The sequence below is a fragment of the Seriola aureovittata genome, chromosome 1 (assembly GCF_021018895.1).
Source record: "Seriola aureovittata isolate HTS-2021-v1 ecotype China chromosome 1, ASM2101889v1, whole genome shotgun sequence".
In the NCBI taxonomy this organism is placed as follows: domain Eukaryota; kingdom Metazoa; phylum Chordata; class Actinopteri; order Carangiformes; family Carangidae; genus Seriola; species Seriola aureovittata.
Window position 1 is genome coordinate 5,295,796 of NC_079364.1, and position 23,602 is coordinate 5,319,397.

At 40.7% G+C, this 23,602-nt stretch overlaps 1 protein-coding gene across 1 annotated transcript; it reads right to left on the minus strand.

Annotated features, from left to right (window-relative positions):
• Positions 1-4,141: 4,141 nt before the first annotated feature.
• Positions 4,142-20,328, minus strand: drd4b (dopamine receptor D4b). Its single transcript, XM_056391629.1, has 4 exons — positions 15,826-20,328; positions 14,584-14,696; positions 11,897-12,492; positions 4,142-4,547 (listed from the first exon to the last, which is right to left on the minus strand). The coding sequence occupies exons 1-4, from the start codon at positions 16,147-16,149 to the stop codon at positions 4,345-4,347; spliced, it is 1,236 nt and encodes a 411-aa protein (XP_056247604.1). The 5' UTR covers positions 16,150-20,328; the 3' UTR covers positions 4,142-4,344.
• Between the last annotated feature and the right edge of the window lie 3,274 nt (positions 20,329-23,602).

Sequence of the window (23,602 nt, forward strand, 5' to 3'; positions counted from 1 at the left end):
TTTTCTTGTCATAATGTAAGTTGGTATGAAGTAACAGGAATTTTTTTGCCACTGCAACTAAAGAAAAAGTATGCATATGAGACAAAACACAATCAGATGAGTGAAACATATTCGCTAGTTTGGTTACATAAATGCAGCCGAACAAACTGCACTGAAAATAAAGAAAACAAGCAAGACAGGAAACACAAGCAAATACAGAAACGCTGCGAGTTGCACAGAGAAAAAAGTGAAGTAAGTTCTAAAAGGAAGTTTCCAGGGGACGCTAAAAGCTGTTGTGGTTCGTCGAGATGGCAAAAATATATCCGGCCCATACTTGGACCATGTGCCTGTTTTCTTCTGGCCCAGTATACGCCCGGTTTCACGGCCCAAATCTGGCCCGTATACAGCATGACTGTCAGATGCTACTTCCACATCAGGACCAATTCTAGCGCACACACACAAAATCTTCTGGCTGTCAGTCCGCACTTGGGCCGAGGAACCAGGCATATGTTGGGCCAGAAGTTTCATTTTGCTTTTGGTGTGATTCGGGCTGCAACTAACAACGATTTTTATTATCTATTAACATCACCTGGAGGTCAAAGTGACATCCTCGGATGAACGACATTTAAGACGAAGAGGAGAAACAAAGATTTGGCCTTTTTATCTTAAAAATGTACGATTAACGATTATTATTACGACTATATGATCATCAAAATAGCTCGAGCTCTACATTATATAAACTACATATCTGCAGCAGCATCTAAACCAGAATGTTAAAACTGGGGGAAAAAAAAAAACTGTCAGTCAGCTTCTGTATTTTTTGTGTGTTTCTCTGTTGCGAATGCGTCAAGTTGGTGATTGTGATCTTCAGTTTGCACATTTTAATTCTTTACAGCTTGTGTTTTTCTAAAAGCTGCATATTCTGTTGAAGTGATGACGGTTTCTTCATCTACATCTAGCAGTGATCCGCTGTATTATAGCCCAGCGGTTCTCAAAGTGAGGGTTAATGGGGGTCCCCAGCGAAAAGGGGAATAATTTATTTTCACTACAATTCCAGTATTGGAGTATTTTGGTCATGGGTTTCAAACACTTTCTGTAATTAAACATCTAAAAGCTTGAAAATCTTATCTGATGGGGGTCTGTGGTCTAATTTGTGTCAGTTTAGGAGTCCTTCATGTGGAAAAGTTTCTATATATTATTATATAGGCTATTAATGTTTCACTGTGTGAGGTAAAAGTACAAAGTAAAGTACTACAAATCGAAGTTTCTTCATACCAACTTGTGTTATAATGAAAAACATTTCTTGTTTTAACAAGATACATTGATTTTGAATAAAAATGAAAAGTTCTTGATATAACGAGAAGTACAGAATAATTTGGTACTTAGTAATAAAAAAAATGATTTCATAATTAAAAAGAAAGTTTCTTGTTATAACTAGAAACTGAACAACATAAAGTTTCTTCTTTCCAGAGAATAATCAACACGCAAGTTAAACTGCCCCACAAAAGCTGTTTACACCCTCCTGCGTCTTTATGTTAAACTCCAGAAAACAAACTTTAATGATCCCCTCTGCTGTAGAGTTAATCACCGAATCAATGATTTACAAAGACAACATACTGAGGTTTTGAATGTGAAACAGGAAATAGCTTAAGAACCCTTCAGTAAATGTCCTCAGTATGTTGAAGGGTTTAAATGCTGCAGATTATAATGTAACATGATAGATAGTACATCCTTTGACTTTAAGGCATATTGCTACTCATGAAAGTTTTTTTATCAGTACACGTTAAAATGACTTTAAACAGCCACGGTGACCTGGTTTCAGCTGTGCCAGGCTTCATGTATTGTAATCCTTTTAACAGACTGACACACAGTTGAAGAGGAAGTCAGTGATCCATGACGGGAGAGGGGGGGGGGGGGGGGGGGGGTTGGTTTCTGCTCCTAAGGTCCTTTTGGCTGCAAATCCTGCTCCTCCAACAGGAGACATCCAGATTATCCACTCACACCTCTTGAGATCATGCTTCAGATTCCTGGCAGACATTTCCTGTGTTTGCGACCAGCCTCGTCACCTTCAACTCACTGATACGTGGGTGATTTCTAATGTTTCCCAGAGGGGCTTTCATGTCTCGTGACTTTCGGCAACTAGTAAAGGAGTAATGTGACATTTTGGGGAAATACTTTTTTCGCTTTCTTGCCAAGAGTTAGATGAAAATATTAACAGCACTCTTGTATCTGTCGGCTGTTTCTCCTGGTTGTCTGGCAGGAAGTTGCTGCAGAGATCTTCCAACACATAAGTTCATTGTCGTTTTTTTACATCTTGGTGTATGTATGTATTAAACAAACATGACACAACATGTTCGTTATTGAGCTCGGAAGGTGGATTTTCTCTAAACGTAAATGATTCAAATCATGAGACGAGAAGCGCTCGAGTCGAAACTCATTTTTGTGACGCTGCCGACACTGAAGAACAATACGTGGTTAAAACGTGTTTAGACCACAGGTCCGCCGTGTGGAGCAGGTGATCTGATTAGAATTAGGTGCCTTACTGCAATACATTTGAATGTTAATGAGGTAAAACAGATTTTTGTTAGCATTCGCATGTGGTCTTCAGTCAAGGAGATCATGGCGGGACATAAGGCAATACAGGTGCCTCTGTAACACAGGATGGCAGCCGTAAACATTTAAACTACACAACTAGGAACTGCGACGAAAACGGATCGGCTAAACAACCTCCCTCGGCTGACGGCACTGTCAGACAGGAGAGACGTTTGAGGACGTTGAGGCGACCTGTAAGATTCTGTCGCTGCATGTACACGGCGTCCGGCTGCAGTCCGGCTCTGTCCCGCTGTCAACGTCCACTGGAAATGTTTCAGGAGCAGAGTTTCTGTTCTTCAGCAGCTACAGTCAGGTGACAGATTAAAGGAAAAAGGCCACCAGAACATCTTCAGTGCTCTTTGGCGTGGAGTCTACAAGTCTCCTCTTTCTAATGATAATTCCTCATGTAGTGTTTTGACGATTGTGTTCAACTGGGTTGAGATCTGGTGACTGTGAAGGCCACAGCATGTGATTCACATCATTTTCATACTCTTCAAACCATCAGGCCGTATGCATGGAGGCATTGTCATCCATTTTCTCCATTCATTTCTCCAGGTTTTTCCTTTAATCTGTCACCGTCTGTGCGTTTACAATATAGTTTATAGTCATTCTGCCGACCTCTTTAGTGTTTATACCACGTTCGCGGATCTTTCAGATGTGACAGTTACTGACGCTTCTACCTATCTCTGCTGTCATCAACCTGTATTTTTGTTTGATCGTAGAATAAGGATTGTAGCTGCAGCTCAGCAGGTTTGTCGCGACTGCCGGTCAACGCAGATCAAATTTCATTCTCGTTTTGTCTGAGAACAGAAACAAACAAATATGTAAATGAGAACCACTATACTGTGAATTCAGCTGAGTGAAGTCACAGAGAGCAGGAGAGGAATGAATAAAGGTTTGACGAGCGGCTCTGGAGCTGTGCATGATGACGGACAGCCGTGATGGAGGAACACAACTTGGCCAGAGTCAGGAACAGCCTGACTTTGGACAGAGCCAGTCTTCTTCTTGTCCTTATACTAAGCTAAGAGTTGTATTGCTCTTCTAATCTATCTCTGGGCTAGAAAGCGAATAAGTGTATTTCCCAAAATGTTGAACTATTCCTTTAAGCTCATCTATATATGTATATATGGATATCAGTGGCTGATTTAGAGGATTTTCTTTTCACTCATGAAGCTTTTCTCAGCTGTTTGTCATTCTGGTCTGTTGAAGCTTATTCAGTCTTTCTGAATCCTTGGGGACATTTTTGCCCTGAGTTGATCCTCTCAGGCAGACATCCTTCTCATGCTCTGTGCAAATCCCACATCTTTAACTGGAACTGACAGACCATAACCCAAACCAAGGCTGATATACAGTGTACTGTGAAAAAAAAAGAAGCTGTATGGACAAACTGAAAGAGATGATATCCTCCTTTCAGGCAGCACAATCTGTCAGCCGACAGTGTTTAGCTGCTTCCTGCAGCTTTCCACCAAAGCATCATCTTTTAGTTTGCGCAGTGATCAAAAGCTCATCACCGAACCATAAAATAAAAAGGTGATATCAGCAGTAAAAGAACAGGCTGTATTATTTCTGTCATCCAGATACTATCGGCCGTCCTCCTCATCCTTATCGGCCTGTCCGTCTGCACCTGGCAGCTCACAAACAAAAGTTAACTGGGTAAACTGGAAGCCTCAGACCTGTTAATCCGACCATGACACATTCAGGTGTGAGCTTCGTCATGTTCCAGTTCCTTCCTCTTGTTCACTGGCTCAGTGTCCGTGGAGGGAAAACCAGCCGTCAGCAGCAGCTGCGGAAACACTTCTTGAAGAACTTCTTGAACTCGGTGTTGAAGATGGTGTAGATGATGGGGTTGAGAGCGCTGTTGACGTAGCCCAGCCAGGTGACGGTGCTCATCAGACCGGGAGGGATGTCGCACGTTAAACACACGGCTCGCGTCGTGTGGACGACGAAGAACGGCGTCCAGCAGAACAGGAAGCAGCCTGCAATGAGAACATAGAGGGAAATCAGTCGTCATGGTTACCACAGGCACCTCAGACCCAGACCTTGTTTTTAAACCAAAGTGACGGAGCTGGTCATCCTATGGATGTATGGATGATTTACAATATGATACAATATTCATCTTGTAGTTAAAATGAAACAAAATCAACAGTTTTGGCTTTTTATACTCGTCACACTTTAGAATTACTATTAAAATAATGATGTGAACTGTCAGTCAAAGCCTTAAAATAATCAAGTTTATAATGGTAACGTTTATTTATATAGAACTTATCAAAATCCAGAAATACAAAGGGTGGACAATAAAGTAATAACATGGAAACTTTCAGATAAAATAGTAAAAACAAAGGACAAGATAAAATACTTAATATACATTCCTACATACATATTTTTATATTCTTTTAAAGCGTCTTTTTATATTTTGGTTTTGTGGCCAACTGAGGTATTTGGTAAATGTTCAACCACTCAGACGTGTTAATTATTCATTTACTTATTTTCTATTTTAGAAAACAAGGATCAGCTTTCAAAATTTTAGAAATAGAACAAATGGTTAAACTTAAAGTAAAGCACCTACCTGCACAGTCAAAGTTTGTTGTAATCCAAACTTTGTGTGTTGAGCTGTGAGCCCTGCGTCATCTATCGCTCCAAACTGTAAACTTACACTCCTAATTAACACCTATGAATAAACGTAAAAAAGGCACCTGTAGTCTTTTTTTTTTCTCAACGTGATGCTCACCCCCAGAGTAGAAACATTCCTCACAGAAGTTGTAAATATAAACTTCGGTTCTTTCTCTTCCTATTTTAGAGTCGTGAGCTTTGCTTTAGCTCTTCCTCCACAGCCAGCTGACCAGGGACAGAGGGCAGGACATTTAATGTGTATGAGCTCAGTGCTGCTACAGTGAGACATTTAGCCAGCTGCTAACTAGGAGCTTTACAGACCCAGATAAAAAAGTCCCACACTTGAATTTGTGATTTATAAATCTGTGTAAAGAACAAATGAGAGTGAAGGTAGGCTTGGGCGATATCCAAAATGTAATATCTCGATACAGTCTCTGCCAAATAATGAGATATACAATATTATTGTAGTTTTGTATTTCAGTTTTTATTTTAATTATAGCTAATTATATTATTGTATTTTATGTTCCAGGTGTGAGTGATGCTGCCACTTAACAGTAATTCAAAGTTTTCTCACATGCCAATGTACAGATGCACAGTAAGCAAAGCTGTGAAATGAGGGTCGGTCTCGGCAAACTGTGAACAACTACTAATTTATTGTGAGAAATATTGTTAATGGCCAGATATATTATATTTAATGATATTATAAAATATTGCCCAACCTATTTAAAGCTAGATGGAAGAAGGTAGAAGCTTGCAAACATAAAACTGAAGACACAATCTTGCAGCCACAGACTTAAAGGTCCCATATTTTATAAAGGTAGATTTCCATGTGTTGTTTGAATATAAAACAGGTCTAAGTTCTGTATTAATACTGTGAAAGTATCAAAGCGCTCAGTCCACAGAGAAATACACACAGCCTGTATTCAGAAACTGAGCCTTAAAATGAGCCGTCAGAAATTCTGTAACTTTGTGATGTCACAACAAAGCAGTCACTCGCTCAGAGCCTCTCTTCCTTTTAAATATAGAAGCTTTCAGGTTTGCAGGTACAATATCAAATGTACACATTTCTAAAAAACTACATTTACATGCGCAAAACTCTGATGAGAAAACAAGTGTGAAGCTGGACATGGGAACACAGCTGTGGAGTTCACTTCATACTGAAAACATAGGCGGAAAACTCCAACCCATAAAACCATCATAAAGACCATATTTTAACGACACCATTTCTCCCCCCTGATTGATCCCTGTGTTTTGTCTCGCCTCAAAATCCAGCTTCAACAGGAAATATGTCAAATTAAGGAACCAAGATGATGTGTTTCAGCGTGACTTGACAATATGAAATGATTCACGACCAGACTGAGTTCATTAGAGACGAAGCAGAAATGTACGACCCTGCCGTCTCATAATTTTGCCTCTAGACATTACTGTTCGTGGGTGCTCAATAATTTTTGGGGTTTCTTTACTTTTTTTTTTTTCCACCTCACAAAAAAAATCATTCATTTCAGTGCCAGAATGAACCACGAAGATAAAGACACAGAAGCAAAAATACGACCTCAGTGAACTTTGTGACCACACAGGGACAGAGATTCAAAGCTAATTTTGAATGAATCTTCAGGAACAAAGCAGAAGCTGGAAATGCGAACACACCTTCATAACTTAACTCCCTGATCAGCGAGGACTACAAATAGCTGTGTCACTGAATCAAACTCAGGCCGTTTGTCTCAAGTGTCGCCTCACGTTGGTGAAAAACACGATTCGGGTGATTTATTAGCTTTGTGTTAAGAGGTTGATGGATGGGATTAACACTATGTCTTTCTTTGCAGGAGATTAAGACTTTGCATAGTATGCCACAGCTCTACTGTCAGGCGGACACATGCACACTTCTTATTCATAAAATGCATTCAGGCTAGCTCTGATAATGCTGTATTAAATGTAGGGATCCGTGTCAGCGCTCTGTTCTGTAAAAGAAGTTCTGTCTGTGTGTTTCGGAGACTGTCAGGCACAAAGGCGTCACAGAAACCCTGCAGTGTAATGGCAGTTTTTTCTTTGCATGCTTCTTGAAAGTCTTTTCTGTAGCCATGAATCAGGGTGAATGATTTTACGGTCGTATACCACCTCGTGCTGTCATACATCACCAGCTGCAATCTGCTGAGCACTGCAGTTTGCACACAAATGTAAATTTAAAGCACATTATTTGTATAAACTCTGCTTTTATGTATCGAACCGCAATTACAGAGTAAAATTGGGTTTGTCTCTAGTGGGACATCGGCCAAAACGGTCAACAAATCAGGGCAGATCTCAGCCCCAGTGTTCAGGAGAGACAGTGTGACTATAAGATCATGTGTTACATAATAATTGGATTGAAGGCTTTAAGCTATAATGGCGCTGTTCGTTGAGAGGCGGCCAGTCAGAAGCGACGCTTTTACCCCCCCCCCCCCCCCCCCCCCCCCCGGCGCTCAAGTCTGAAGTGCATGAATGTCAGCGGCCTCAGCTACCTGAGCTGCAGCACAAACAATAATTAAACTGTAAAACCTCTCAGAGTCTGTTTACGTGTGGAGGAAACATCAGGAAACACAATTAAGATTCACGGAGCGGAGACGCGGCCGGGATCGAAAATATGAGCGTGGGGAAGTTTGTTTATAATTTATGGTCTGATCCTGTTTGATTAAAAGCCTCCACAGACAAGAAAGTTTGGTGAAACTACTTACGGCTGCTGCTGTGGAGTTTAAACAGGGTAGTAATTACTATACTGAACTGTTGAGCACTAAAACCACCTCACCTGCTGTCAGGAGCAATTTTACTTTTCATTTCCTGCTTCAGTGGATAAACATAATAAAAGGTGCTTCAGGTTTGGACTCTTTGGCACAAAGCTCTTTGACAGCAGAGGGACGGCGTTTTCATATGAGAAACTTTTTTAAGTCGGGAAACAACTTCTACAAATATGAGATAATCCTACAAAGAGTCGATTGTTGCTTCCTGAATGATTTCCACTCAAAATCAAATGTTTAACCTTGTTAACTTGTTCATATGATGATGTTCACATGTTCATGTTTTTTTAATTTTTTTGTTTTTTATGATTACTGACATCATAAAAACAGATTCAGGAACCAATCCCATCAACTTGCAGAGACTGGGGGCGGGGCTAAATAAATCTGAAACCTTGTCAATACAGAGAGAGAGAGTTAGCATTAGCACAACCACAAACACTTTGTCAGCCGCTGCCAGTTACAAGCTAACAAACAACATAAACAAATAAAAGATGCTAACTGCGCTATCTGATACGTCTGCTAATCTCCGATCTTCGTCACAGCGGTGGTGGGCGGGGCATAAGGCCTGATCCAGATTTCTCAATGAGGAAGTTAGTGTAGATGTGCTACCAGCCCCAGTTTTTAAGTGGGAAAACCCTATTAAACAAAATATCAATCATAGCATTCATAGAGTATTTGACATAGTTTCAAACATGTCTGGAGAGGAACCAAAACTTTTTTAAGAGGAACCAAAAGAAAAATCACTTTTCTAGTTTGTTTGGCTCGTAGAAATCAATTTATCAAACTAACGGCTCACCTTAAGTGAAACCTGCATAAAAACAATGTTGAGGGTCTAGCTTCAAATAGCGGTGAAATATGATCCAGAAGAGTTTTAAAGACGGTGAAGTTAAAAAAAACAATACAAAAACATATTCCCCAAGTTCCACCTCTGTCTCCTCTTGTTAAATGTTACCTATGTCAGAAATCAAACCCGGGGTCGGTAAAATTAGCTTAACAAACATAAACACCTCACCTCAGTTTGTGTGTTTGGATTTCAGTTGGCAAAAACTTTCTTTACATTCCCAAAAGTGATTAATGTGTTAATGGCCTTCCAAAACAACCGCGACAGACGTGGGTGAAGGTGAACATCTGTCTACAACTGCATGACTCACTACAGCTCTGCATCACCGTGTGTTCGGTAAGCCTTTACAATCCCTCTCATACAACACGCCCACATGTTCCCTTTTAACTTGGAAATAAGAAAATCACATTACTGGAGACAAAGAATCTAATTTCTGTTTCAATGTGACTTTAAGGTTTATCAGTTTATAATGCTCTGAGACGGGAGTTAACCATCCAGGAAACCTTTCACCTCCACAATCACTTTATCTTCTGTTGAGGCAGGCTGGAGGTCTATAGTAACACACATACACACGTATTAATTAGGCAGCACATCGCCTGCTGGATGATGCTGCATTGCATTGTGAAAAGTTGAGCCAGGTTGAACTTTTTTAAATAATGTCCTTTGCTTTGGCGTCTATCCCTGCACCATGTTTCATGTCTCACCTGCAGCCTGTAGCATCTTTTTGGTTTGTTTTTTTAGTCTAAACTGCCACTTAATCATTCAAATACAAATAAATAAATACAGCAAGAAGCTTCAAATGATAGTCAGATGTGTCAATCTTCAGTTAGATTGTTTTTTGCAAGGATAGCTTTCCATGCCAAAAAAAAAACTTGTTTAATTTTAGAGAGCATGCTTCTGCCAAAGCTGCACACTCCACTAATAAATGTCTCAATAATCTGCATTTAGATCCAGAAAAGCCCCTACATGAAGTGATCATAGTAATACACAATTATGGCAGGCATTTCCCAGACAGTTTTTTTTCCTTTTGAATGAGAGCGCTGGCTCATGAGGAAACAGTAGGTAGAAAATGAACAAACACACTCTATCTAGAAAAGAAACTAATCATTGGTTCCTTGGCCGACAGCCTAACTTTCCACTTCCCCCCAAATTAAATTTCAGTCTGTGAACAGATTTAAGAGATATCCTGCGAATAAACCCAGTCAGCCGATCGCAGGCTGCGTCAAACTGTCTGTTGTCGTGTCACACGAACAGCAAGATGGAGAAATGAGGCCACTGTGGAGAATACGACAGTCAAGAAAAAACTGTATAAAAACTGATGTAACGTTCACTTAACACATAAATTATTATGCCTTCATTATGTAATGTTATTGGTGAATTTCAAGGTTCTCAGAGCTGATTTTCATAAAAGTAGTTATCTAAGCCAGAAACAATCAGCGAGCTGTGATGGGTTCAGGGTCACAGCAGAGTTTGGTTAATCACTACCAGACTTTGACGAATCAGTTTTCTTTTTCTTTTTTTTATTAAATTATTTATATTTTAATCTTATTTCTAGATGAGCTGAGTTTTATAGTCACATTTACATCTATTTGTCCTGTTACACAGTTTGACAGATGAACTTCAAGGACGTGTCTTTTGTGGAGATTCATTCAGTTTTTCTCAGCTTGAGCTTGAAAGTCAGAGAGAGTCTGAATTACAAGCTATAGGGATAAGTATCATTCAAAAAATGGTAATGACGCTGATACCTTGACTTCAATACATATTCTTAGCAATGCTTTTCTTCTATGTCAATGTCATCAAATCAATTTTAACAACTAGAATGACCTCTTCACAGTTTTACTCCTCCGCCAAGCTGCAGGAAATATAGTCACAATCTCTCCTTCCTGAGTTACAGCATTGAATAATGACCAGGAGTGTTTCTGCAGAACATTATGATGTCACAGTGAAGTTGACCATCACTTAATTTTATCCTATTAGCCACATCAAATTGTGTCATAATTAGTGTATGAATTTGTGAGTTAGGGCCAAAAACGTTTTTTATGAGGTCACAGTGACCATGACCTTTGACCTTTTACCACCAAAATCTAATCAGTTCATTCTTTAGTCCAAATGAATGTTTGTGCCATATTTGGAGAAGTTCCCTCAAGGCGTTACTGAGATATCTCGTTCATGGACGTACAGACACAACCGCAAAACCATAATGCTTCCAGCCCTGACTGTCACAGTGAAAATTACAATCCACATTACAGTACACATTTTAGTTTTATTTTAGTCTTATTTTGAAGCTCGGTCTCTTTACACTCCCAAAAGTGTTCGTGTAAATAAACAGCCGATCACCAGCATTATTAGATCTTGGTCCGAGCATGCTGCATGCTGATTGGCTCGCTGATGCTGATGGGATTTACTCGTTTACTCCTTAGGAATCGAATGATGAGGCATTTTTCAATCCTGAATAGTATCAAACCAATTTGGTCACTCCATAAAAGTTTTGCAGTTCGATACCCAGCCATAGGAGCTGCGTGTTTAACAGTCACTCAGTGTGTAATTTAAGATGCTGCTGAGTTGCATTGTCTTGTTTTTTTGGAGCTCGGACATTAAAAGTCAAGATTTCTTGCTTCTTTAAATCCTTTGTAAAATCTCTATCGTGCAAGTTTGTTCAATTCATGGAAATGTAAAAACTAAATAGCTGGAGTGCGGCCGGTCAATGGGAATCTAGTGTTTTATGAGAACATGGCGTAACGTGGCTTCATGAATGGATCCAGACTGGATCTGAGACAGGTGACACTCATGACCTGTCGGTGGTCATGGTCAGATCTGTAATCCTCTCTCTCTCTCTCTCTCTCTCTCTCGCTCTGGCCTGTGGTGCAGATTGACTGTAGGATCATTTTCACCAAATCCATCTTGTTCTGGCTCGTCTTGTGTTTCCTCATCGAATAAACATACATGTAACTCATACGTGAGCATGTGTGTATCCCAGTGTGTGACTCAGTGTGTAGTGTGACTGATGTGTAGTTAATGGCCCTTTAACTATATTTAGACTGTGTTGTTGTTGTTGTAGACGTCCTCTGAGCTCTGATTGGAGGAGAGGAAGAACATGAACACTCACCTACTACGACAGGTAGCACCCGCATAGCTTTCCGCTCCCTGCTGTTGATCTTGGCTCTCTTCTTCTTCTGCAGTTGATGGTTGAACGTCACTGTGGGCACAGAGTTCTCTCTGTACTGCCGGGGATAAGGAATCTCCTGCTGCATGTAGTCGTCCGTGTCGTCCAGCCGAGACTGGGCCAAGTCCCTCTCGATGATCCTGGGCAGAGGCATGGGCAGAGGGCCCGGGATGGTGCCCGCCAGCGGGGGGAGGGCGGTGGCGACGGCGGCGTGCTGCAGCTTCCTGCAGGCCTCGATGCTGCTGCGTAGTTTGGCTTTCCGAGTCTCCTCCCAGCGCTGCAGCCCGCGGAAAACACCGAAGTAGAGCAGGACCATGATGGGGCAGGGGATGAAGAAGGAGCAGACGGACGAATAAACCACATAGTTGTTGTCCTCCAGTTTGCACTCGGTGGGGTCACGGTTAGGCACGTTGTTGATGCCAAAGATGACAGGTGAGGCCACGGCCAGGGCCAGCAGCCAGGTGGCCGACAGCAGGATGAGCTGACGATGGTCCACATGCTTACGGTTATAATTCAGAGGTATGGACACTGCGATAAACCTGCAAAACAACAGAAGAAGAAGAAGAGTCAACACTTTAAACAACATGTCTAACAGAGTGACTCACCTGCAGTAACACATGTTCTTTACTACTTAATATCTAATAATAACAAACCTACTTCTTTCTTGTTTTTTCAACTACCAGATTTCTTTACTAGATCTATGCTAAATAGTTATGAATCAACTCCGCCAACTTCTTACTTTAAAAACATTTCTATAATCTCCGAAACAAAAATATGGCGCATTCTGAATCATGTTTTGGCTCTGCTCCTGTTCTGTTGATGAGTTGAATAAAAGAAGGACATAAACATGAAAAACAAAGTACATCAGGACGTCACTCTGCTACTGCAGACACGAAGTCAGTGTCAGTGAGTGTTCATTTCTACTTTTTACAGGTTTTTCATGTTTAAAATGCAAATTGTTTGTTGTGCAGAGACGTCCTGGCAGCTGCCACTGTTTTCCATCAACACTGAGTTTTATTGTTCTTGCAGCATCGGATTTTGAGCTAATGTGAAGGAGAAGATTCAATCATTTATCAACATCTTTAATTTTTTTATAATCAACAAAATCCATAAATGGTTACTTTGATTTACATCCAGGTAAAATCAGATCAGGATCAGAGGCCTGAACTTCAAATATTTTACACGTTTACTGGCAGGAATCACATCGGCTGTGTCGTGTCTTTTGTGGCTCTGGAGGAGATTTGTTACGTTCATCTCGGCTTGAGCTTGAAAGTCTGAGAGAAAGTGTGAAATAGAAGTTGTGGGGCTGGTAGGATATCATTCAAAATGTTTTATTATCAGTACTGAAACCAGTGGCTTGACTTTGATACTGATTCTTAACAATACTTTTTTCGATATCAATTTTATTAAATTTTAACAAAAAGAAAATTTACAACACATTTATTTTGAAGCTCGGTCTCTTTACTCTCTCAAAAGTGTTTGTGTAAATAAACAGCCGATCACCAGCATTATTAGATCTTGGTCCGAGCATGCTGCATGCTGATTGGCTCACTGATGCCGATGAGATTCACTCATTTACTCCTTAGGTATCGAATGATGAGGCATTTTTCAATCCTTAATAGTATCAAACCAATTCGGTCGGTCTGTAAAAGTTTTGAAGTTCGATACCCACGTTTGCAAACGAGAAAGAAGCAACTGAAGCAACTTTCACAGTCAAATCTTCAGACCATCACTGTCGACGACAGACAAAAACATATCGCAGTGGAGAAATCAGTTTCTAACTGAATAATCCATCTTGTTTTAACAAAGTTAGCAAACTTATACACATGAGAATTAAACAGCCATTCTCATTTCTGATTATTAGATCTGTAGTTTTGTTACGTGTTCTTCAATCAAACGCTTCCTGATTTATGTCAAGTTTCTGGGCAAAGTTCTTGTCCAGCTGCTTGTGTTTAGACAATATTTAAACCTGCATCATTTGATTTTTTTTTTTTGGCCACTTAAGGACTTGGAACAAACTGTGAATATAACACTGACAAATTATCCCCTTATGAAAGTTGATATGGCGAACATGTTTGCGAGTAGCTGACTACATTACACAGCAACATTAACATTCATCTGAAGTCAAATTTTCTCTCAGCCTGATGAACTGAAGGCCAGTGTTCACTCTGTTTTTGTTCCCCGCCAACTCCTGAGGGAAATCTCTGGCTCTTTAGCTGTTAAATGCTCCACTATGTTCACCAGCTGCTCTCTAACTGTGCGTCTTATCATCTCAGTTACTCAGCTTTTATAATCACCAATTTGGAGCATTGTTTTATTTGTTTTGGTTTTTTTTTTGCTGACAGATTGTGAACCGTGTGTTTGCTTTAAACTAAATCAGGAAATCCAGTGGTTAAAAATGTGTGTTTAATGCCACTTTTTTGCCTGAATTAGATTTGGGGTAAACAAACGTATTAAAGCAGGAGCTGGCACCTGTCTCCTCTAATGAATTTAATATCACTGCGTTAATTCTGAACAGGATTTTAGATTCATGAGTTAATTAACCACATCATCCACTGGCTTCCACAGTAAAGGCCTAAAAGTCCCTCAGAGGGCTGATGCAAACCCTGACCAGACAAACACACACCTACCTGTCCACACTGATGGCACAGAGGTTGAATATGGATGCGGTGCACAACATCACATCCATGGTCATCAGGCCGTCACACATCAGCATGTTCAAAGACCAAACTCCACCCTGAAACTGCGCATGCACGCATGCACACACAAAGAAAGAAAGAAAAGAAACACACAAACACCACCTCATTAGCTGCCCCCAATCTGAGCGTAAATATCTGTAATCCTCTTGCACCACTGCAGCTCCCTGTGCAGACAAACATTCCTCCTTTTCAAACACAACACAGTCCACTGTCTCCCTCTCTTTCCGACTCTTTCTCGCTGGGAACATGGAAAGGTTTTAACTTCCTGACCGACTTTTTCTAATCCAGTAAGAGCGTGTGGACAAACCACCGGTGTGACACTCAGTGGATTACCTCGCTGCAGCCATTGGCACAGGTAACAAGATCACAAATGCGGCTAATTAAGGAGGACTTGAAGGGAAGCCTCAGCAGAGCATCTCTGAGCCACAGATATTTAGAGAGACAGGCGAGCAGGCAGGTGGCTTTTAATACTTTAATAAGGACTAGATTACACTCTTTAAACCTATTTATTGCCTGGAAATATTGTGATTTATGGATCATACGTCTCCTGACAAACCAGTATGAATCCCCCACTTCCCCCCTGTCATTAATTAATCCTGATTAAAGAGGGGAGAGCGGCTCAGCACTGCATGGTCCCTCCTCTGTTTTCTGACATGATGACCTGTTTCTGGTTTAATTGGCAACTTCGTTTAATCAGATTAGACCCCATTAATAATTTCACCCAACATATCTTAAATATGTGCATTTAGCTGAGAAGTATTTGACTCTCATCCACTTAAACTGCTCTGTCTCTGCACTGTGACACATCAGCAGGTGTTCAGTTCGATAAAGGCTCCTGTCATGGATGGATTGTGAGACAAAAGGCCCAGGGGCACACAATGAAAGCCCCCCCCCCCTTACATAGGAGCAAGGCTCAGACTGAAAGACAAAAACATGTTGGTGTCTCTTTGAAGACATTTTGCTTCTTGTCTCTCTTGTTTTGTGTGTCTTTGTTAGTAAAACTCTGCAGGTGCTGAACTTCTCTCTGGAGATGAAGAGAGGCTTGTCTGACTCCTGCCGCAGCAGATCCACACTCACAGCACACTGTTATGAACCCACCAGGACCCTGTGACCCCCTCAGGCCCTTACGCCCGCTCAATAATCCACTCAAAGCCACTTTAGCTCGGTTCTTACCTCTGCGTAAACGAAGAGCGGCAGAACCAGCACCGCCAGCAGCAGGTCCGCAAACGCCAAACTGACTATGAAGTAGTTTGTTGTCGTCTTCAAAGCCTTCTCCAAGTACACGCTGAGGCACACGAGCACGTTCCCCCCGGTGATGATCACAATCAGCAAAATCCCGAACACGAGCGCAGGGAAATTATACTGTGTGACCGCAGCCGCCGGCAGCGTGTCGTTGTTCAAGTCCGTGGAGTTGTCCGACATGGTCGCCTCTGTTGCGCCGCAGACTGACGGGCTCCTTGTCCGACGGAGAACGGCTCTCTCCGGGGCACTTTTCATCAATGGTCCGTATCCAGCAGCCCTGAGATGAGCAGGAGCGCCACAGGTGAAGGAAGTGGGAGTATCCCCGTGAGGACGCTCATCAGTATCCGCGCTGAGCCCCGTGCGCTCCGCTCTCCAAGCGCGCAGTGACCAGGTCCCGTCTGATCCGTCTTATCCAGCCCTCGATACACTTTCCTTTCACACACACTGGACTGATGGTGCCAGGCTGTTGTAGCATTATGTGGATCAGTTTCTCTGCCGTCTCCCTCAGCCTGCTCCCGAAGGAATAAGTTTGCAGAGTGGGCGAATCAGAAGGCAACGGCTTAAACCCATCCGCACAAATCTGCTTACTGAGGCTCTGCTGTGTGAACAGTCCCTGCAGCAGCGGGGTGGCAAATCAGCTGTCAGGGAAAGAAACAGCGTGGTAATCAATTATTCTTCAAATACTTTTTTTTTATTCTGTCGCCATCACCCTGCCGGAGCGTGGATCTGATGATCTGCAGGTTCAGCACATTGGAAGAAAGGCGACAGATCAGAGTTGCACAGAAAAAATGAATCTTTTTATCCTTTAATATTAATTTCTTCTTCTTTTTATAAAATGATCTCGTCAGTCTTTTAACACAGCATATCTGCACATATACAAGTACTCATGTTACTACTATTCTACTGCCAACTTGCTGGTACTATAACTACTTCTGTGACCACTGATACTTTTACTATTCTACTACTACAGCAGCTACTGTACTACAACTATTGACTATGACAAGTAATGTCTTTCTCCTACTACTACTATTACTCATTACTATGACTACTACATGAATAATAGTAGTACTACTCTTTGCTACAAGTTCTTTTTATATTGTTATTCCCATTGGTAGGATACTAACTACTAGTACTTATTCTATGACTAATAATGTTGCTACTATTACTATTCTACTAACTTCTATTATTACTACTATTTATGCTTCTACTATTATTTGCACCTGCACTAACACTGTTACCTATACTGATACTTCCACTGTATTATGACTGTTAATCCTAATACTTCAGCTACTTCTGGTAGTAGTACTACTACTAGTAAAACTACTACTAGAACAATTTCTACCACTGCTAATTGTACTGATAAGATACTACAGCTGGGATTACTACTATTACTATCACCACTGTGACTACCGATAGTATCACTACTACCATTCTTCTACGACTTACTACTGATTATGGCGATGATACTGCAACTACTAGACTACTACAACTACTACAATTATAGTACTTCTACTACATGCTAGTATTCCTCTTGTACTACCACTGCTAGTACTTGGACTACTGATACTATCACTTGTACTGCTAATCCTGCTGCTGCACCTGGATCTAGTTTTTTAAAACCTTTGTGAAAATCTGCAGACGTTCTTTTCTCGTTCTGGTGGAACGAGAAAATGTGTTTCTCAGCAGGGAAACATGAGACCCTGCTTCACTTTGATGGATGTTCACACACACACAACACTGCTTCATTTCATACCACATGTATAATTGATTGTGCCATAATTAAAAGTTTCCTTGTGATCAAGTCTGACGCTTTCAAAGCGACCGGCCTTGATGTGAGTGTGAGGACGCTGAACCGAGAGGAAATTTAGGTCAAAGTGTTGAATCATCTTCACCAGTGATGATGAGTGTGTTCCCATTGATCGCTGACAAGTCCTGCTCTGTGTGTCTCAAAGTGTGCGTCACATCAGCCAATGGGACTGATGTGTTGACGCCATAGTGGCCGGGTCATTCATATAATGATAAAAATCATTGTGCCGCTTGAACCCCACCAAACCATTAAGACCATTGTAAGATAAACTGTAAAGCTTTCTGTTTGACTCAGTCTGACTCAATCACCATCACTGCTCAAAATGTTCAAATCACTGTTTTCAGATCCTACACAAGCCAATCAAAATAGACTCAGATTCAAGTCCAGATTTTCAGGACTCATGACTCAGAGTTGTCGACGATTTTATTTGTATGTCAGCTCTTTGCCCAACTCGACTCAGACTCAGGTCATAGGGAATTGACTCGGACTCAGACTTAAACACTAGGGACTCGAGTTTTGTGACTCGACTACAACACGGGGCTACACACATTACATCATGCTAAAAGACTGAGGCTAACGCTAACAGGACCCAGTTAAAAAGTCAGTGTCCCCGCCAGCAGATGATTAATGTTGGAGACACACAGTATAAATAAAGCAGCAGCAATGAACTTGTATTACAGTGTATTAGTCCCAGTATTATAGTAGCTGCAGTATTGTACCTTTTGGGATTTTTACCGTAGAAAAACAGAGCAACACAGAGGTTAGACTTTTTTTTTTTTTGCATTATTGTTCATATAAAAACATTTTTTACAAGTCTTTCAGGATGAGGACTGAAGTTTGAAAAAACATTCCAGTATCTCAGTTAGTGCTGGAGTGTAAACACATTGGATGTGTTGTTCCTGAACTGAGCTGTTTCAAACATAACTTACAACCATACAAAAGTCTAATTATCTGATGACTTATTGGCTTTGAAGTAAAATCAGTTTACTGCTGTAGGGATTAGGCCAGTGAGGCGGGCATGAAGCTTACATTAGAGCAGACAAACGCACTGTTCAGTCCATTCCTTTCATTAAAGGCTAAATAAAAACCCCACGACCCTCCAAACTCTTTGGAAACCCATAGTCCCCCAGGCACACTGCTTCACAGAGAATATGGATTCATAAAGAAAGTTGATGCGGTCAGTCATTCTCTCATGGGCCACTTATGGACTATAACAAAAAAAAAAAAGAAGCCCAAAAGGTCTTTTCCCCAGAGAGACATTTATAAAACAAACTGTTGACAGGACACTACGAACTGCAAACATGGAGAGTTATTATTTCTTCTTCTATGAATTTTTTATAGCATAATGATGATCATGATGATGAAAACTTTCCCAGAGCCCAGAAAACCAACTTTATTATTGCGTGGCATCATCCCAATGGAAAGTCTTCCAGCTTGAAAATTTTTTTTGGACATACTTTTGTATTCATCTGAAATTTTTGTGTCCTTTGGCGAATATGCAAATGCGAATATGGCGGAAATAACTTCATACTTGTGAAAAATGTATCTTAGCTCTTGACTTCAGTTGAGAGCAGAGCAGCTTTTAATCCTTTAGTTTTCACTCAGTGAGGTTATATTCAGACATCACATGCGGAGAACAGCTGACAAGTTTTCCTGTGACTGTTACTTTTGAATCTCAGAGTAAAGGTGTTTGTGCCCCGGCGGCTCCTGTGGCATGAATATCATTAGAATAAAGTCAGCAGCAATTAGCTTTTCACACATTGTCACAAAGCCTCGGGAGGAAAGAGGAGAGCTTGAAGAATAGCACACATGCTTAAAAAAAAAAAAAAAAAAAAACACAACGCAGATGTTTAACTCGGCCTAAATCCTTTGGGCAGAAAATACATAAAGAGAAGGAAGATCACTGAAGTATGATCCCACTGCTGGAAATAAAGGAAACCATGTGAGCTAATCTTCTTTTCCTCACTGATTAAATAAGAGCAGGATGATGAACTGGATGGAGTCGGCTCCTTCGATGTACAGAATTTTATTTAGAGTCTATGACGTAACATAGATGTGATTACATTATGAACAAAGAATAGTACATTAAAGTGCCTAATGACTTAATGGTAATTGAAACGTATTCAGACGCCTAATGAGCATTAAACTCAGTATTAATATTGGTAGCTGTGTGATTTTTGTCCTTGTTATTGTATTGTAACCATGTTCTGTGTTATCGACCCGTCCACATCTGTACACCTGCTCTGAATGGCAAAAAGCCCAGCTGTCATACACCAGATGCCAGACGTGACACACTATCAGACAGTCTCGCCTCCTGTTGTTTTGGTGCACAAACAGGCCATGCAGTTGTGTGAAGACTGAACAAGAAGGAAGTTCAACTGCTGCTTTTTTATTTTTTTTTATTTTTTTTTATCTAGCCTCTGCACACCTGGCCAGTCATCTGCAATAAATTGGTATGATTGTTGGTTTATCAATTTGAGAAAGTTAGAATAATGGAAGATGTTATGGGGCAGAGGGTTTTAGATGATGTTCAACCATCCAGCAAGCACTTAGCAAAGCGGCTCCAGCTGTCACCCCTTATTGGCGCTTGCCAAAGAACTAAAATGCTATAATAACAGTGATTATTGTTATATTACCCATAAAATTGCTGTTTTTGCTGCTGCTGATTGAAATCGTTTCACTTCATTCTTCAGTCCTACATAATTTTGGCTGCTTTCTGTTTGGGGGGGGGTGTATGTCTGACGTATCCGTTCAGTTGTGTGTGTGTGTGTGTGTGTGTGTTGGTCAGCCGTTGGTCTCATTTATCAGTGCTGGAGTTGGACGCTTCGCTCCACTAACGTTAGTCTGTCGGTGATGGGCTTTGGAGTTTTAACAAAATACTTCACCTTTGTCTTGCAAAGCTAATTATTAAGTCATTAAACGCTGAGCATTTAATGACTTTTCTTTACTGAGCCAGGCATGACCTATTAAAATGTCTGCGCACAAGTCTGAATCTCAAAGAGGATTAACATCAGCCTATGGGCCAGTGCAGGTCAGGCAGTGGGCTGTAGCTTCCTGACCCTGGTAGAAATTCAAAAATGAATAAAATTGAAAAATATGATCAACAAATTATCAACAAAGATATCACACAAGTCTGTTCTTTGACATATGTAGTTCACAGAAGCAATAAGGAGTTAATTTTCAATCCTGTACAAATGATCCCAAAATAAAAAGATAGTGACATTTTATCCGTGTGTAGTGAATGACGTCCACATGGGTGTTGAAACTGTGACAGAAATGGATTTAAAGTGTTGTTACCTCCCACTGTTTCTTCCATCCTAAGCGCCGCTGTGTCCTCTTTAAGTGTGTTCTTGCCACTTGGCAACAGGTTTTAGAGGTCAGTCTGTCCCTGAATGAGACCGTGATGGCTTTGTAACCCTGCAGGTAGTGATCAGGTAAAAGATAAGCTCTTTATAGTGGAGCAGTAATAATACATTTAATATAAAAAAAAAAAAAAAACATGGGAACTCCTCATTTCTTTTCTTTTCTGGGCTGCTTTAAAAAATGTATAAAAAGGCAGGATGCGATATGAGATGGAGCTGACTGATGGGATGAGGCTAATTACTGACACTGTGTGTATTTGTGTATAGAAGAAGGTGGGGTGAGCTTCCCAGACCTGGAAGAGGAGCAATGCGACCTGACCATCTAATGAAGACTATTGACCCTCCTCGAAATAAAGGCAAAACGCGGATAACACAAAATACAAAAAGACAAAATACGAAGACAGATGACAAAGAGCAGAAAACACGGCCATATAATATAACAGCAGCTAAATTAATACTGCTCTTTTCCATGACATTAAAAATTTCGGACATTTTAAATTTTCGCTGCTTATTTTTCTTCTTAACACTGTGACAGATACTTTGCCAAGCAGCGCCGACGGGGAGCTCAGTGCTGACGAAATCCGTTCAAGTTCACTCTCACACTGTATGACTTTATTAACATGGTTTAAAAAAAGAAACCCTCATTCATTTATGACGTCTATTTCATGACTCAGCCGTATTATAGAGGTCAGTTCTGTTAATTCTGTTGTTTGAAACTAAGCACAGTGAGTCTGTTGCTAAATATATTAGTTTTCCAGTGAAAAATGGTGTTTTTAGTTTGTTTGTGTCGTCATTTCACATTCTTTTTTAACAACTATCACAGGAGAAACCATTTTAAAATCTTAGGTCATGCACATTTCAGCCTCCTTAAACCTAATAGCTTTTTTCATGGCCACTCTGCGGCAGCAAAAACAAGCACATTAACCAGATTTCCATCCAAATGTGACAGAAATTCAACAGAATTTCGAGAAAATCGGCAAAAGATAATACTAATTAATTTGTGTTTCCACCATCTACTGTTACACAAGTAGCTGGTGCCATTAACCCAGTGCAAAAGAAGAGGGCAAGATTATAAAAAGATAACGTGTTAAAAAGGGGCAGCAATTTGAAACAGTGGAAAACACCACGGGAATCTGACCTTTCTGTTTGTTTCATCCAGTCTCCTCATCACATTTTCTTTAATGCACAAATTCTGAATATGGATGTGAACGCACCTTCCGACGTATCATCACCTTTTAGGTTGATGCGGTGAAAAACAGTTGTTTATTTACACATCCATACACTTCATGTGGAGTGGTGTTTGTGTCCACCTGATGAATCTTAGTCGGCTCTTCCTCCTCTTGTAGCTCTGCGTTTGGTCTCCAGCTGCTCCTGAGGGAAAGGGGAGCTGCAGACGAGTGACCTGTTTCATATCGTCTGTTTCCATGTTGTTACTTTAACATATCGACTGCAGTCACTGTGAAGAAGCTTTCAAACTGCAGACAGACTCAACCCAGCGCAGAGCGAGCCACAGTATGAAGAACATGGAGTCACAAACTGGCACATACGAATAGAAAGTGACAACAGGCTGCCACCTCGTCCTGAGGCTTCCACCAACTGTTCACTTTGTCCACTTCAAACCTGCTCGCTGCTCTCTGGGTCAAAGGTCAACTCTGTGTGTGTGTGTGTGTGTGTGTGTGTGTGTGTGTGTGTGTGTGTGTGTTTTGTGAGGCTCGTCAGTGGCTGCCGACTTTCAGTGCTCCACAGCACTTGCTCTGTTGCTGTTCACACTTGTTTCTCATCATCATCACACCCATGTGACGGACCTGTGTCCCATATTCCTCAGCGAGTGATGTCACAGGGTCAGCCACAGGTCAGACCAGGTGACTTATCCTGAGTGTCAAGGCTAATGATGCAGGTCAGAAGCAAGATGCGTCTGCTTCATGGATCCATGCTTCATCAGAACAGAGCAGCTTTCACCAGTGGAGCAGGAAGGTACAGGTCTGTTACTGAAGTACAAGTACTGATACCACGCTGTAAAAATACTTAATTTAAAGTACAAGTACTGATACCACGCTGTAAAAATACTTAATTTAAAGTACAAGTACTGATACCACGCTGTAAAAATACTTAAAGTACAAGTACTGATACCACACTGTAATAATACTTAAAGTACAAGTACTGATACCACGCTGTAAAAATACTTAATTTAAAGTACAAGTACTAATACCACGCTGTAAAAATACTTAATTTAAAATACATGTACTGATACCACACTGTAAAAATACTTAATTTAAAGTATAAGTACTGATACCACACTGTAAAAATACTTAATTTAATTTAAAGTAAATTTATTATATTTATTATTTGCATTAGACTGCTACTAATGATTATTTTCATTGTCACACTTTTTCTTTTTTTTTACATGTAGCATTTGTATTTTGTCTGATGCTCATTTGTTCACATACAAGAAATCTGTGTGAGTGTGTGTGTGTGTGTGCGTGTGTGTGTGTGTGTGTGTGTGTTATAAACGAGCAAAAATGTGTCACGCACTGTAACA